The 17,535-nt window shown below is 38.7% G+C and overlaps 1 protein-coding gene across 1 annotated transcript in view; it reads right to left on the bottom strand.

Annotated features, from left to right (window-relative positions):
- Nucleotides 1-264: 264 nt before the first annotated feature.
- NAA15 (N-alpha-acetyltransferase 15, NatA auxiliary subunit) overlaps nucleotides 265-17,535 on the bottom strand; it is a 46,566-nt gene continuing 29,295 nt past the window's right edge. The window contains exons 14-20 of the mRNA XM_056321881.1: nucleotides 15,008-15,221; nucleotides 13,642-13,835; nucleotides 11,378-11,486; nucleotides 10,684-10,782; nucleotides 9,791-9,934; nucleotides 8,610-8,707; nucleotides 265-5,706 (exon numbers count right to left, since the gene is read on the bottom strand). Of these exons, the coding sequence (XP_056177856.1) occupies nucleotides 5,506-5,706; nucleotides 8,610-8,707; nucleotides 9,791-9,934; nucleotides 10,684-10,782; nucleotides 11,378-11,486; nucleotides 13,642-13,835; nucleotides 15,008-15,221 (1,059 nt within the window). The 3' untranslated portion in view covers nucleotides 265-5,505. The remainder of the gene's footprint in view (nucleotides 5,707-8,609; nucleotides 8,708-9,790; nucleotides 9,935-10,683; nucleotides 10,783-11,377; nucleotides 11,487-13,641; nucleotides 13,836-15,007; nucleotides 15,222-17,535) is intronic.

Raw genomic sequence — 17,535 nt, forward strand, 5'->3', positions numbered from 1 at the left:
ACACGTACATACAATTCGCTTGAAGGGTAGGAAAGGCGGCTCTCTGCTGAGGTCCTTCTTTTCTAGCCCGACTCCAAAGAGAGCCACAGTCTTTCCCTACTGATCTTGCTCCCTTGGGCGAGACCCGCACCCCAGTTTACAACCCGTCAGCATGGAAGGAGGTGATGGGGAAATTAAGGGAACTAGTCAAGGGGTGGTTTGTTACAAAGCTAGCGGGCATCTAAGGAGGACGCTGAACCCTACAAGGAAACACTAGTACTCATGTACAAACAGAACTCAGCATTTTTATTCTTTGATTGACTTCCTGCCAGTTTTGATATTTGCTACCACCAGAGAAGAGCGTAAAAACACAGTACAACATTGTTAACCAGTTAGGAAGGCTGGAAGGGAAAGCAAATCCCAGTACAATTGCAAGTAACTTTGTGGAGTTTATAATTAAGATTTTTTTGAACGGATCAGCAATGAAGCAATAAATATGCTGCTGCACTGAACCAACAACAGGACTTTCACTAAGTTCGTGGTTTATTGCATTACAGTTCAAAACTAAACATTATCCATCATCATACATTTGTTCACCAACCAGGTAAATGACACTTTTTCCTACGTTAGATGCTAAATGGCTAAAATTATGCTGTAGCTGAATTAGACTAGGACTAGTAGAGGTAGATATTGAATGGGCAGTGCCAGGCAGAAATATTTCGTAAAAGTACTTCTTGACTTTTGTTATAAACAGTTAGCAGATGTAACATTTTCAATTAAAACAACTAACATCTTAGGAAAGCTATTCTAAGATGCTTTGGATTTCATAGTAATATTTCTCTTGCAATATTCTTACAAACCCTTTGATATGGTCCCTTGTAAACTGGACAATCTTTGTCCTCTTGAGTTTTCTGCCACGATTTACTTGAAGACCAACATACAAAGCTAGAATCTTTGTGAACATACTACTATTTGCTTGTACCGTTGTAGAAGTAATACATATTTTACAGCTTCCTCAGCATGGGAAGACTGCATTTACAGTATTTACAGCTTCAGTAATCTTTCTAGTAATAAAACCCTGCTATTTTATACTTAATCTAAAAATGGAATTTCTACTATGCCACCTCCTTATAACTCACTTCAGTCTCCTTTTGCTGAGCTGGCTCTATCAGTTGCTCCTTGCCATTCTCACTGCTGGCCGTATGCTCCTGGGAAGAAGAGTCTCTGCCTGAAAGAGGCATTAAAACTGGTGTTTGTAGACTGCAGCTTTAATTTCCAGGAAATAACAATCATTACAACATGACCACGAGTTTTATAAAAATGTACGCCCTTTGCTCCTTACCACATCCAGGAACAGTTCACAACCGGAATACTCCTGGAAGCAAGAGCCTTTCCCCAAGCTCAGCAACTATCTTCCTCTGTCTGGAACGTTAACTTTCATTAATGAGCTTATAGACTGCTCAATGCCTTACTGATATTACTGTCTAATTGTAACTGTACTACATTTGCATGGTTTTCCTCCACAGGATCTCAAAGCAGTATGTTATCAGACAAGCGTTAACTCTTATATCCACATAGTTTGAGCTATTTTACATTACCACTTAGATACCAACTGCATTTTTAGAGCAAACTTTTTTAGGGGGAAAGACAGGGGAAAGATTCAAAGCTAGCTAGCTACCCAGTACAGAACACTCAAACATTTAAAGCAATTTAAACACAAAAAACATTTAAAGCAATCATTAAAAGGGAAAAATAAAATCATTTTAATTCAGGTATAGAGCTGGATTATTGTATCAAGTGGTTTTTGTTAGAATTAGTGGCACACATTCAAAGCACAACTGCGGCGTATGGGACGCTAGCACTGCAGGAATGACGGCACCATCGCTCAAACTCTCAAAGGCATCATGTTAGACAAAGATCTTAAGTTTTCTTACTTTAACTTGCTCACGTGATACCGAAATTGTATTTGCACCTCTGGTTTCTCAGGCCTGATCTCACCCTACTCTCATTGGCGTTTCCTGTCTATGAGCTTTGACAATTCAATCTGGCTGAAGAGTAAGGTGCTACACCAACTTCCAGGGTCTACTGTAGAGCTGGAGCACCTCCAGACCTGGAAAAACAAACCAAAGCAAACACTACAGGAAGATTTAATAGGCTAACTGTATGTACCTCATCTAGCCCTAGATAGCTCCCTGGAAAACTGGAATTTTCTTCTTCCTCACTAGGAGGAAAATTGAGCGACAAATTTTCTTCTGTATTATGGCTGACACACCACACATCAGGATATGATTCCTCCCCCATGAACATGGAAGCATTAAGACCTCTACTGAAAAAAACCGTAACTGTAGAAGAATATAGGAGCTTTTAAGGCATTTAAGATGCAAAGAAAAAATGCGAGTTACTGACTAGATAGTTTTGAGACTATTTTACCTGTTTGTTCACACATACCACATATCTGAATGCTCTGGTCTCCAAATGGAAAAAGTGAGAACATCGCCTATCTCGGGGCAAACAACCACTTTCAGTTACTTACAATTTCAGTCCAGTTCTGACTCTGGCATTGCTTCATGCAACGTGCATTTGCACCATCTACAGTCTCCATCAGGGAAAAAAATCGGGTTTGACTTTTGTCCCCAGGAAAGATATCCATGGCATATCTCATGACCAGTGGCTCCACTGATGGTGAAAACATTTCTCCAGCGAAAAACATGACGAATCGAAACACATCATGTCATTAGCAAGCCAACGTTCCGGGTCACTCTGGCCATGACCGCAATCCCTGCTCACCTGCTTCTGCAGCCAAGTACCCGTGATTACGATTTTGGATCTCAGCATGCAAAGCCAAGTTTTCACTGTAGCATGACACTCTGTAATACTACTACTACTACTGCTTCGCAAGACTCACTGCATTGGATTGACTTCATTTCCACCTCTTAAAAACTCTTCCTTGGAAGTTAGCATTGCATTTAACATGAGAGATTGAAAGATGAAGGAATAGCAATTCCTTTGCCAGTTAAAGAACCTTCTTCTGCAAGTAAACTCTTGACTTGAGTTTCATTTCCTGGGACTTGGTCTTCTGGAATGGGATGAGGAACCTCTTTAATCCAAAAGCATAATCTCTGAAGCACTACGGACGCCCTTCAGCAAGGTTATGAAGAAATGCCTTTGGGGAAATCACAATGGATGCGTAGATGGAGGCTTCTGGAAGGCCCACAGAAATATCCTTTCCCACTTGCATAATGAAAGATAACAAGTAACCTCTTGCTCTTAGTTCATCTATTTCAACACAAACACAAACAGGCAGTGAAAAAGTAAAGGAAATAATCCTATTTATAGGCAGCACCCAAAAAACAAAATTTGGGAAAAAAATTGCTTGATGCAATTCACAATCTGTTAAAAAGAGTGAGCACTCATCTGCCTCCAGCTAAGCATCAGAAGCCAAGAAAACGGCAGCAATACTCAGAGGCAAGGCCAAAAGCTCATAGCTTGTGTAGGCAAGATTGAACCATCTTCAGTAGTTGCAGCAGACATGCAGTCCAGGTATCTCAGGCTGCAGAAAAGACTGAGATCTAGACATAAATACCAGAGTCAATTAAAGGCTCTATAGGTATTCTAGTAGTCCCTAAAAGCCCAGCAGATTAAATATACAAATATTGCCATACAACCTACATTTCTGACATGAACTACACTGCAAACATACACAAGGATAGTCTAACCATGAAAAAAGTGGGGCTGAATATACAAGAAACAAAAATCTGTCCTTCTGACAGTTAGAAAACTACAAACCCCAATAAGTCTTCCTGGATTTCTTAACTGTATGTGTCAATCACTGAATTCCATGACGTGGAAGAGGAAGGCTGGGTATCCACACGATGGATACTCTGTAACTGAACTTCTGCAGCAAAGAAGGCACTCACTTTAGAAGCTGTAGTTTATTTTCTCCTCTGTTTTATATGATGAGCCTATTAAAAAAAAATTTGAGCGCTTATCGATATTATTAACACAGTAGACTCGTAGACTGAAGCTTGACTTTGAAAATAAAATTCAACGTAACATTGGTGGAACTTAAAAGCCAAGTAGTAAAGCATTCTGTGTTATAGGACTTCCCAGACATTCAGTATTTACATATAATGCATTTGCACTTTATACTCAGCTACCACCCATCAGCAGTGACATTATTAGCGTAACTGGACAGCACAGTAAGCCAACCCTGAGCTGCACTGTAGTGAACCCATTCATTTTCAAAGTACAACAGAGATTGGTTTAAATATTCACACAATTGTTTTTCAAAACATTTTATTGCATTATATTTGGTACCTTATGTTTGACAAAGGAAATTACATCTGTAACTGCAGGAATAAGAAGCTGGTCTGTTATTGAAAAAAAATCTTGGGCCCCTTAAAAGTTACAAAGTCTTGGGCTTGCCTGAAACAACTGAGCAAGAAATATATTCTTAGAAATGTAGGGCTTCAAGTATTACAAACCTGTGACACTGTGGAAAAGTTCCAGAGGTATCTAAACTGCAGCACTTTTTTTTTTTTTTCTGCATAACGTGAACAAGGCCTGCTGAGGTTTTAAACTATTAGTCTCTTGATCAGTCAAAATGGTAGTCAGGAGTTCTCCTCTTTGCAACTTCAAGCCATAGTATGTCCTCATTTTGTTTCATTCTATGTGAAAAATGCATGCTATCTTTCCTATTAGTTGGTGCCACATCACAGTGCATAATTTTATTTGGTTCTTGCATTACAGTTTTAAAAAGTTTGGCCAACCTACGCCGATAGGTTCATCTCAAGAACAGCAATGTTGATTCTCCCCCCCCACCCCCCGAGTTCAATTCAAAGAGAGAGAGTTTTAACTGGTTCCTTCAGTTAAAAACTGTGGTGCAAGAACACCAAACTGATCGTGTACAGTGAGTTTCAGAGACACAACAAGCTTATTGAACACACTATGTTTCTTAATTCTGCTTGATATCCGTATGTCCCAGCATCCACAACATAGCGCGTATGTTGCGGGCTTCTCTGTATATTCTGATTCACATTGCATACTTCCTATGGACAGAATCATCCCCGTATCAAAATCAGTCAGATGCTAAAGCCCCATCAACTCTTTGTGCTCAGTGAAAGAATCCAGTGCTAAAACAGCATTTTTGCTGTCTGAGATAACAGTAATCTCACAAGACAAATTTAAAGTAATATTTCTGCCACACACCTGCTCCGAGGGCTATACGCCTCCAGATTTTATATAAATTAGTTTAAAAACATGGGTAGGTAGGTAAGGAGAAGGGGGTTTTTTCTTCAATTTTAGCAGCTTTTAATTTTTAAGAAACCGAACAACCTATATCCAGTAATATGTTAGATATTTTATATATATACTTTGTCAGCAGGATAAAAAAAAAAGTAAAACTATTTGAAGGCAACATTTTTTTTCCTTCTGTTCTCTGTGTAAGTTAGAGCAATTCAGCAGGTGCGTGACAAAAATATTATACACCAGATATGGTCCAATGTCATTTTTTTCCAATAAAGTTGTTCATATTTCATTGGCCAGTTCTTCAGGCTCTGCAGAACTATCTCCATTAACTGTGATCTTCATATCCTCTTCATATCCAGGGGGCATGAAAGCCAAAGCATAAGGGAAAAGCTTATGACAATTTGCTCTGTAAGTTTCAGATGCTTCTTTACAGTCTCCAAGGCTACCGTCACATAAAGCTTCTAATACCTCCATACAAGTCTAATTAAAGAGAAAAATAAAGAAGTGTTATGCCTTCTTAAAAGTTGGTCTGAACACTCACAAACCAGAAATATAACACTACAAAGAAAACAAACTCCAAGTATTGTTTTCTATCAATATCAAATGATTTTTTTTTCCCTTTAAACTAGACACAGCATGAAATACCAGTGGAGTCTGAGTCAAAATAATGCAGTTTAAAAAGGGATTCCAAAACCAGCTAGAAATCTTGACTGAATATGAAAACACTAATTTGTCAGCTGTTCCTTATTTTCCTAAAAAAGAATTGAATCTTACTAGCTGGCAACCAAAAACTGGGCTTACTTGCATCTAAATGTGTTTTTTGGGTTTGTGGTTCCCCCTCCCCTCCCAGGACACGCTGAACATTTCAGCAATACATAACATACATTTGTATTTTAGTGTTCGCAAATAAAACAACGGATCCAGAATATATACTATAATTTCCTAATCATCACTTTTGTGAACGTGCTTTCAGATAGAGTTGAAAGAACTATGAAATATTTAATCATTAATAATACATAACTAAAATGTAAAAATATCATCAGCTGAATAACCATAATTAGATGTGAAAACATTTCTGGTAGGGGAAAAAATTTTTCTTTACACTGAAGGATACGTGACTTACTGAAGTGTGTCTAACTAGTGAATTAAACAAAATTACCCGGATATTATCACATCCTTCAATGTATCTGCAGTTTCATATCCATTTTTGTTCATGAATTAGGAGAGAAAAATGAGATTGCCTGTGTTTTTTTCCAACTTGCATTCCAAACATGAGAAACTGACCTACTGAGCTTCACTAAAGCCCAGCAGCATTTAACATCCACCCATGTCGTGTATGCTAGCCTTAGCACAGCAAGCTAGTCTTTTTCCGCTCCTCTGACATTTACTACAGCTTTTATTTGTTCTGTGTATTAACTGCTCTGTCCTCCTGCTATGGGGTTATGACGTTCTCTTCAACAACCCCTTTTTTCCTTACATTTGCTGTTCGTGACACTGGCATCCACAGAAGGCCAAATATATCTAGATTTATGCCTGCAACGTGCCCTGAGACAACTGGTCTTCACCAAAATTAAATGTAATATATTTGATCTCTTTGCGCATAAGAACGCCTTTCAACAAATGCCTAGACTCCTTCAGATACTCATTTTTTTAAGGGCACTTTCAACTTCCATATAGAAGTTCAGCAGAACTCCTGAGTCTTTCTTCATGCTGACACCAAGAATACCTAAAATTGAACCTTCTGAGTTTTATCACAACGCTGCGTCTATCATCTTTACATGCTGCTGAGTCAGCAGGACTACAAGAAGCATTTATCAAGTTAACACCTCTAAAACAACCAAGCATTTTTCGTTACATTTTAATCTTTCCCCAGTCCAAGTCCCAGAATCCCGCTCTCAGGCAAAAAGCAGCTATGAGGCAAAAAGAATGCTGTTCAAAGCAACTTAATTTTTTTGTTCTCTAAATCTATTGATAAATTATTTTAAGCCCTTTGAGAATGCTTAAACAATAACAAACAAAAAAGAACCCAAAGAAGAAAACAGTTTACGAAAACTGCTAAATATGTATTTAGGATATAAAAGACATGAGTGTCTCCCGTAACCAGATCAGCTAGAGAAAGGAGCTGAATCTTTTAACATCCTAAGCAAGGTCATAAATCAAGGCAAATTGTCTTCATTTGTCTCTCTTTTTCACCCCCTCTGTTTTGTCCAAAAATTCTATTTTGAACTTAAAATCCTTCACAATTATAAGTTCTGTTGGACCCACTGTATTTCCAAAGGGATGTGTTTCGTAAAATGCTGATTTTGGCCCATGAAAGAATAATTCTACTAGAAAGTTCACCTACTTTACTTGCAATAGGTCTAAAAAAAGTATCTCTTAAGCCCCCAGACATAAAGAGCACAATAAAGAAATAAAGTGCCAGGGGGACAGAGAGAAACTAACATCCTAAGGTTTGCACGGCCTGCCAAGGAATCTCTCTTAATACTTAATTAAATGCGCCGGACACTCACAGTAATGGCAAAGGAACTGCTTTGACTGGGATACAGAAACAGTTTAGAAAGACTAGAAAAAAGAAAGGCCATTGTATTCCTTCTCTGCTTTGTCCGGTAAGGCTCTGCCAGTGGATAGTCATAGCAGGGAAAAAAAGTGTTTATTATTCTTTGTAAGAAACATAGATACTAACAAAAATTACTTTTTAAACAAAATTTATTTTTTTAATTATAAATTTTTAAACAAAATTTATCAAAAATTGAATACTTTGAATCGCAAGTCAGAGCTAACAGCCTTCCCAAACGAAGGCGGGGGAGTGGGGAAGGGGGCACAGTGCCAGTGGCCCAGTGAGATCATTCCACGACCACCAGAATAGAGGAGAGTTTCAAAATTCGATAAGCTTTTTGCTAAACTATGTACCAAGGCCAAAATGTACACACGCACTTTTTGTTAAAGCAAAGATAATGCACACAGCCTGCAGAACAACGAATATAGGAAGTCTTCACAGAGTTCGAGCCACTCCTAACTCAATCGTTTTCTTGTGAACAGTGGCCTGTGTAGCAGCTAGAGCTTGGCCAGACTGCAATCCTTTTTTTGGGGAGGACTGTAGCATCTTTTGCCGTGTGAACCCTCCTGCGTTTATTAAGCTTTCCTGTTCCCTGTGGCGATAACATGGTTTCTGCTGCTAGCTAGCTCTCTTCATATTACAACAAAATTACAATAAATGTGTGAAAAGGACATTAAACGTTGCAGTCCAGATGAACCCAGTACCGCTTTCTCTCATGAGAACCCAACCTTATCACGAGGCACAGCAATCGTTTCGGCTTCCTCTTACCTCCATAGAGCTTCCATAGATATACCAGAAGTTGTTTACAATTTATAAAATGTGTTACCTGAAGATTTCTGTTCATGAGGGATTCATCCAGGGTCATCGCCAGCTCCACTGCCCTTTTCTGACTGGAAGGATCTAAATAGTACATCATTTTGGCAGCTACAGGAGGAAAAATATGTTTCATCACCCAGTGGATGACCAAAAACATCTTGTATACAAACGTAAAATGGAGACAATATGACTAAGAAGGGACACTGGACTCTACAGTAGTAGCTCAACAGGGAACCACCTGGAGCACTGAAGCTTGACACCACAGCAAGCAGAAGGGTAGCTTTAAGTCTACTGTTCAGTGCTAGACAAAGCATTAAAACAGATCGGCGCTGTCTTTACTGCAGAGTCGGAGCATTTTGCAGCATGCTATGGAATCCCAGGCAGCGCCGGTAACAAATCAGACCTGCTGCAACACACCACAGCTCCCTCCAGCACCACTGCTCCCGTGTTCCTCACACGGAAATTGGGGCACAGAAGAGGCGTGCACACAGAGCTCTTGTTGTAACACGGTGCTCAGGACACAACCGGGACACAGTTTAGTTGAAGGGACTTGATGCCAGAAAAGATGCAAGAGTAAACTCACTGCTTTTTGTGACCAGGCCTGAGCCCAGACTGAGCCACAACGGTAACGCTGCTCCCTGGGTGATTTAAATCCCCTTTCCTAAGTGGTGTACACACCGTAGTATGTGACCACTGTGGGCAGGCAGCCCTTCGTAACAGGTGACCAGCACCACCCAAGCTCCCCTTCCTGGTCAGGCACACCACTAGCGCTGGGTGCCACCTGGGCCTGCTGAGCTCTCAGCGCGTTTCTCTGGACGGTCAGCCTCTTCCAACACACTTCTCAAAATCCAAACCCCAACAACTTTGCAACTCAGAAATACTATTTCACATACCAACTATTTCACAAATGCATTAAATAGCTGCAGCCTTATGATACATTCCGCATGCATCAGAAATGAGGACAGGACAGAGAAGTCCAAAAATTGGTATTTTAGCAGCATATAGAAAAAATTAAGAGAAAACCACAGACAACCTGGTGGTCATGCTATTGCAAAAATGCAAGCTGAAAAAGAAAGCATTCCTCATGGAAAGAGTGATTTTTAACATCACTGGTGCTGATAATGAGATACCGCTGCTAAAGCAGCACAGAAAATGCAGAAGCAGGGCAGAAAAAGGATCAAGGCAGAATACCTGATAACCTATGTGGTAATGAGTCATAGTTCTTTTTAAGGAAAGCTTCATTGAAGTTCTTTGGATTAGTTGCTCCAAAAAGCCGATTCATTTCTTGGTTTAACACTGTTCTAACCGCATCAGGCAGATCCTTACTTTCAGATACTGTTGAATCGGGGGGGGGGGGGGGGGGGGAAGTTAACAGAGGTAAGCACAGGTAATCACAATAAAATCTACTTAATGCATTTATTTTACTACCTGTCACACTTACATTATTATTATAAATGAAAAAAAAATATCTCAAAGATGCATGAAATTCAAAAGGGTAAATAAATGGATCTGGTTGGAAAAAGCTTAACTGTGACAGTTTTCTGATACTTAAAAAAGCCAAAGCCTTTGTTACTCCAGTCCTTTCTCCCTTACAGACTAAAATCCATTAGGAGTTTAGATAGAGGTCATACAAGCCTGTTCTTAAATGTATCTAGTCTGCAGCCACCAACAGGAAGGGTGACCTTTGGGGCAAAGGAAGGGAGAGAACCCTTCCAGACTTCTAACACAAAGGACAAAATCCAAAGCCTTTTTCTCGCACACTGACACAGGCTGCCAGCAGAAAAGTCAGATTTGTCACTGCAGTTTCCATTTCCTCACTCACTCTTTCACAACTTCACCGTACTACTCACAGGCTTTTCAAGACTTAACTGCACAAGCTGGAGTAACCACTACATCCAACTGCAGTCATAATCAACATAATTTAATTTTAGCTTTTAAAACAACCGATTCATGCTATCTAGTATGTGTCTCAAATATCTTGAATTAACTGTGCTAACAGTCCATAAACTAAAAATCAGTGACTATGAGGGTTAGGCATCATATGGAAGCGTGTACAGATGAAGTTGTACTGAACAGATACATACCACTGCTGAAGAGGTGGATCATACACTCATGAAGCCAAGGATGACTAGAATCAATAGCAAAGGCTCTCTTCACAGACTGAAGCATCAGAAGGAACTTCTCTGGAAAAGAAAGCGTTGCCAAATGTTCACAAACCTGTGGCTGGAACTCGCTGCATTATCTTCCAGTATTCAGTGCTTGAAATTAGACTGATTCGAAGAAATTAAAGCTGAGCGTACCGCTACAGCCATTTTTTCTAACATGCGTTTATTTAACCATTGAATTAAGCCTGTTAAACTAGTATGTAAATTTGAACATAATAAGTTCTTAAAGCATAATATTTACCCGATAGAAGAATTCAAAAGTCAAGTGTTTCAAAAGACCAGTTCTCATTAGCAACTGTACACCACTTCTTTACAGTGTGTAGTTCTGCAAACTATAGATACAAACAAATAACTAGGGCAAATGCAAGTTGGGAAAATTAACTACAGTCTCATTGCTTATAGATTTAAACACAGCAAAAAAAAGTGGATAATCACCAAATGTTCAAACTTTGGTTTTTCACAGACTGCTCATGGCTGGGGTATCAGTCCAATGCAAAGTTGTGTGTCTCAACAGGGACCGACTCCTCATATCTCATTAATAATTTTTGCTTAAATTCAAATTTACGTCTTTATGTAATGCAAATTGCTTTCTTTCATTAGTTTTCTCACCTACCTTTTCGAAAATAAATCTCAAAGGCAAAAAGATGCGTCTCTATTTTATTTTTCACTAAATTCTTCAGGGGTGTTAAAAATTTAATGGCTTCTTCCAAAGGTGCTTCTACCTACAGATTCAAGGAAGTGACACAGAACTAAGTCAAAGTTTAAACATAGTAATTCACAACAGAATTAGCTATTTCTGAGTCACAGCAGTAACTCTCATAAGGCAAATGCGTAAGATTACCTCTTCTGTTACAAATTTTGCATTTTTCGCTCAACATTAGTGTCTAAACGCAGACTGTTAAGTCTAAAAAAATTGCTTTGTGGTTACAAATCACATGTTCCTATAGTGATACAAGTCTTCACTGCTGACGTATGATAGAAGGCAAACAAAGCTGCAGCTGAACCTGCACTGTAATGGGCAGTGCAGCCCCCCACGCCAATCTACACACACGGGCCCGAGACGCTGGTGAACGACTGCTTTATGGCCACAACAGTCTGTTCATGTGAGCTTCAGACAGGTTCCTGAAAGCTGCCCGGTCACGGTGACATTCCCAGCCAAGATACTAACAGCAAGCTTGAAGGAACCAGGTATTGATCATGGTCTTCTGGTCTTGGCTAGCGTAATCCAGTAAATGGCCAGCTTTAACACAAATTAAGTTTGTGCAAGGATTCTTTACAGACAGATCACTGGCATCTAGAGGTTAGGGATAATTTGAGCAAGAACTCTCTGTTGTCCCTCATATTTACATTTTATGAATATAAGCCACTCTCCAAGAATCGGATACAAAATTTAATTGTTGTCTGTCAATAACAATTTAGCAATGTTGAAGCAATACACTTCACTGCAAATAACGGAGTTGAAGACAATGATGGACAGCTTATGAGGTTCCTGCTAAGCATATACTACAGCAGTTTTCATTATAAAATCACGTAATTTATACGTGCTCTTATGAGTTTGCATACATCAGTCATAGCTGTACACTTAAACTATTCGGGACGTAAAATAAAAGAGATTTCAAGGCTATGCCTTTAATGCTGAAGCTACATACCCAAAGTAGTCTAGGGGCAACCGTTTCAGGAGAACTGTTTGCAAGTGACCACGTCAGAAATGGTCTTCTGGCACTTGCAACCAACCGAATTTGGAAGTGTCTGTATCACGATTCTGGTATTACATGTAATATAACCAGGGGAGATTTACCAAAGGAATGCATTATACAGCTGCGACTATTCTCTATAATCTTGGGGGCTGCCTAGATTTTCCTGGGATATCCCATGACATCTCTCTCTCCTCTAGAACTCCATTTCAATACATGCCATAGTGACCATTTCAATCTTAACTAGCCCTGCAATTAGAATGCTCCTTCTTGCAACCAGTGAGCTAAACAATGGGAACACCAACAATATTCTTAAATGACTAGTCAAGTTTGTTGTTGTTTTTTTTTTTTTTTTAAGTCGCTTGCTTCCTGGCTAGAGAGTGAAGTTTACCATTTCAATTTTCAATTATCACCCCAAGAGCCAATAACAGCCTTTATGCTTTGTAATGTGAAAATACCAAATACTGTATCTAGGATACTATACTGCTATTACCATAAACTAATTTTTCCAGTCTGTATCTATTTTGTAAACTACCTTTCCTCACATTTTCCAAGAGTTTTCCTGCTCCTTACAGGTAACAACTTTTAGTCCAAGAACAGTCCTCTGGGTCATGTCCCCTTTATATAACTCTACAGTTCTTAACCCAGATCTCAAAGTCCACCTCGGTCTAGTCTACCACTATTTCCAAACAGCTTCTTTATCCTTTTTTCCCCGCCCCCATTCAAAACAAATGCAAACAAATGCTGTCAAAGCATTCAGTATTTCTGTGTCTCCTCTTTCACAGGTTGTCTATGCTTAATAAATTAAAAAATAGTATGGGACAAAGAGTGAATGATAATCACCTTACATACAGAATAGAAAGACTTCCATCCGATCAACTAGAAATAGGGTATAATCAACAAGTTAGTGCAACACACACATGAAGATAATTCCACCTGTAGCAAATGTCTACGACTTCAGTCGCTGCCTTTGAGAACTAGGCACAAAAACTGTGATTTCATCACATTACTGACAGTACATCCAACAAACTACTCCTAGAAAAGAATTCTTTTTAAAATGCCACCTGTGAAGAGAAGCCATACAAGAGATAAACAAGTTATCTGAATGGCTTTCAAACTGTACGTGTGCTCACTGTAACTTTTCTAGAAATTTCTATGAATTTCTTATTACATTAGTAAGCACCTTTGCCAACTTCTCAGGGATAAGTTCTTCTTTCGGTCCTCCGATTTCTTCATCATCGTCATCTTTCTTCTTTTTCTGATTCCTCTGTTGCTTCTCTTTCTCAGCATTCTTCTTCTCCTCCTCCAGCTGTGCTTTCTTTTGCGCTCTTCTCTGCTTATTTCGTAGCTTCTTTAGCTCCTTGTCAGACATATTTGCTGTACACATGCAAAGGGCAAAACCAGACAATGTTGACATCTAATACAAACATTCTCAATCAGTTGTCAGACTGCATCATCATCTTTACACCATAAATACTAACTAGTGATGCTGCTATTACATTTGTAAAAGCTTATGTACTACCGACAGAGGATTTTACAGTCTATGCCGCTGCTTCACAATTCACAAATCCCTTTGTGAAATCACGGCAATAGGAATTCAACAGAAGCGTAACATGCTGAAAGGCAGAACAAAGTAACTACTGCATGACTCCATAAATCCAGTGCCAGGAGTAAGAGTGCACACCAATACACACTGATTTATTCCTCAGCCGTTACACAACGTGAATTATATTTAACGTAGTAATTAAATGGTCTAACAAAAATAAGGTGGAATAGTTGCACCTTGGCACAGGCAGTTCCAGCTTTGTTTTTATTGCCCTACAGACATCTTACTTTTGACTCATATTCAGATCCTCTCCTCCCTCCAAATAAAAGCACGGAGAAATAATTTCAAACACATTGGAAAGCAGCTACCAGGAATTCTTTTTCACTTCTGCTTGTCTTAATTTGAACCTGAAGCCACACAAATGAACCGAGATGAGAAATACTAAAACTTGACAAATTCCTCTTGAAGGATTCAACAGCCCTTATCTCATAACATCTGAGGTGCTCCAAGCCATAATCACGTAAGTTGTTCTCAAATCAGAGATGAGAAAGAAAAAAAGAAATTGATGGATTTGAACATCATTTTTTACATCAGAAGCAAGAGATTATAAAATTCAAGTTGCCATCTAGACAACTTTTTTGCATACTAATAAAATGTTTACGAAGAGCTAGCAAACACACCTGCTTCAATCTGTTATTTCATGGACCAGCAACCATGAGAATTCCGTGTTTTCCCATCCATTTTATAACACAAACACGTTTTACAATTGTGACTACAAAAAACGTAATTGTTTTATCATAACCAAAATTAAAATGGGCATTATTTTAACTTTCAGTAAAACATCTACTTTTATATGGAGGCCAAGTTACAGTTCATCTACTTCAACTTGTGACAAAACTTATTTTTGGCTACTACAACTGACAACTATAAGAAAGGTGGATTTCCATAAAATATCCAGTAATTAGTGAAACTACATATTTAATGAATCCCGAGGATTGAATACCTGTATCAGCCTCGTGTTCCTTATTTTCATCTGTTAAGGGATTATCGTGAAGTTTCAAATATATCTCTATGGCAATTCGTGCTGCTTTGAAGTAGAACGGATGCTGTCGAAGTACATCTTCTAGTTTTAACAAGTCCACGTAAGACCTAAGGGTAATCTTCCTCATACAGTAAGTGTGAAAGTCAAACTGGTCATCCGTGATTTCTACAAAATGCTAACACAATAGAACATAACATTATTTAGCAAGTATTAACAAATCAGATACTGACCTTGGCTTTTCTAATACACACACTCCCCAGAGGAATAATTTAGTAAAAGCCCGCTGTTTGACAAATATACGAGTTAACAAAACTCTCCAAAAATAAAGTCATGGTGAAAAGAACAGAAGGCAACATAGGTCAGAACGAAAATTCACCCGTTTCACAATCTCTTAACAGTAACTACCCTCTGACAATTTGCAGTTTAAGGGGCAAAGGTTCTACATTCATATTTAAAAAGTACTAGAAGAATTTTTCTTCTATGAACTGCTCTGGTTTTTTTCAGTCAAGAGTAGAATTTTTACTTCCATTAAATACTGTGGCAGGGAATTCCACACAAGGTGTAAGAAAGTACTTTCTTTTGTTCAAGATCTGCTTTCCCCACTGCAACCTCATTGTCCCCTTGTTTTTGTTTGAGAAGCAGTGAGGGTCATCGCCCTCTCCAACTTACTTCTCCATGTGCTTATGATCTCATATACCTTCATCCTAAACTCAGCTGTTGCTTGTCAAAGCTGAGGATAAAACAGTAAGCGTGACAAGCCAGCTGCAATCTCTCCATGTCAGAAGGTACTCCACAGCACATATTTTACTAGTATTTTTAAGGAGGTGTGATATTCAGATGTAAACAGTACAACGGATTTATGTAACGGAAGAAAAGTTTCCCTTAATTCCCAACACTGTCCTTTTGACTGCTGCTCCACACCAACACAGAAGTTTTTGCAGCACTGTCTGTAACAGTTCCAGGATTTCTGAGCAGCAATAATTCATGTAAGACCTTTTACTACTTAAGCATAGGCATTCTTCTTGTCCCTCCTCCACCAAGTACACTGCTGAACGTGATGTCTCATGTGCCATTTTATTATTTAGTACTGAGACTGTAGGTGTTGTCCTTACACTGCTCCCTTTCTGTGATCATTTGCCGATACATCAAACAATGGAGACCCCAGAGACACGTCTTGGTAAGCTCCATGATAAATTATTTTTCTTGTATACGTTGATTATTTGCTCCTACTCTTGTTTTCCCAGCCGTGAACCAGCTATTAAATCCACGAGATCAACTTCCCTTCTTTTTCTGAGACAGTTCAGATACTTTATGGTGTGAAGGATGACTTCAAAAGTGTTTCTGCAATCCAGAATACATTTTATCAACTAGACTGCCTTAAGCATAACCGGTACCCCTAAGAGATTGAAGAGGCACTGCTTTTTCTTTCAAAAGCTTTGTTGATGGCTTCCAAATGCAACGTATTTGTCTATCTTACTTCTGATCTCTACCACACCTTCAATCAATTCCTCTAATAAATAAATTATAAACACAGCGACTTAATTCCTTTGGAATGTTTTTTCAGGGTGACCTAAAATCAGCTCTTCATTTGCTGACCTCTTCTGGTACACGAGACAATTTACAAGACTAACAGTTTCTTACACAAATTCTTTCAAAAGGATTTACACAAATATATTTAAAGGATTTGTGTGAACAGAATATGGTCTTGGTGAATCACTTTGTTGGTATGTTCTAATCTAAGAATATTCCACAGGCTAGTCCCTTCTGCAGAAAAGCATGTGTTGAAATCTCCTTAAGCCTCTCTGTTGCAAAGAGGCGTAGCTTCCTACTATGTTCTCCTCTCTGAACATGTGATTTACACCCTCAGCTGTCTGGTCTTTTTTTCTAGATGCTAATGTGCTTAAAAAAACGAGACCAAGACTGATTTTTTTTTTCAGAAGTTGTGCATCCCAATTTTTTGGCTAGCCTTACTACAGATCTGCAGTTAATGTGCAAGTATCCTCCCCTTTTTGGATACAATTTCTATTTTAAGAAGGCTTTATGTTTCTAATAGCTTCTTTTAAAAAAAATAATATTAAGCTACAGTTTAAAGGAGAAGATATCTAATATTTTTGATAAGATTTTTACATTTATTCTCTCCCTCTAAAATACAGTGGCTTAACAATAACGAAGGCAGTATCTTCCCTTTACTTTAAGGCTGGGTCTGTCAGCTCAGCCATGTTCATTCTGGACTTACAGTACACATACTCTTGGTTTGTACCCAAATACCTATTTTTACACACCCTGCCAAAAATAAGATTATTTCTGAGTTTTCTGTTCTTTCCTGGATCTTCAAATGACTTTACAGAATCTCATTATAATAGATAGTTTACATTGCCATTTTGAGGAGGAAATGTAATTTAATCAACTCGCCAGTAGCCAACATGAAACAAAATCTCTCCTGAAGCTAAATGACACATACCTCGTACCGCTCAGAAAGGAAACATACC

The sequence above is a fragment of the Falco biarmicus genome, chromosome 1, assembly GCF_023638135.1.
Source record: "Falco biarmicus isolate bFalBia1 chromosome 1, bFalBia1.pri, whole genome shotgun sequence".
NCBI classification, from domain to species: domain Eukaryota; kingdom Metazoa; phylum Chordata; class Aves; order Falconiformes; family Falconidae; genus Falco; species Falco biarmicus.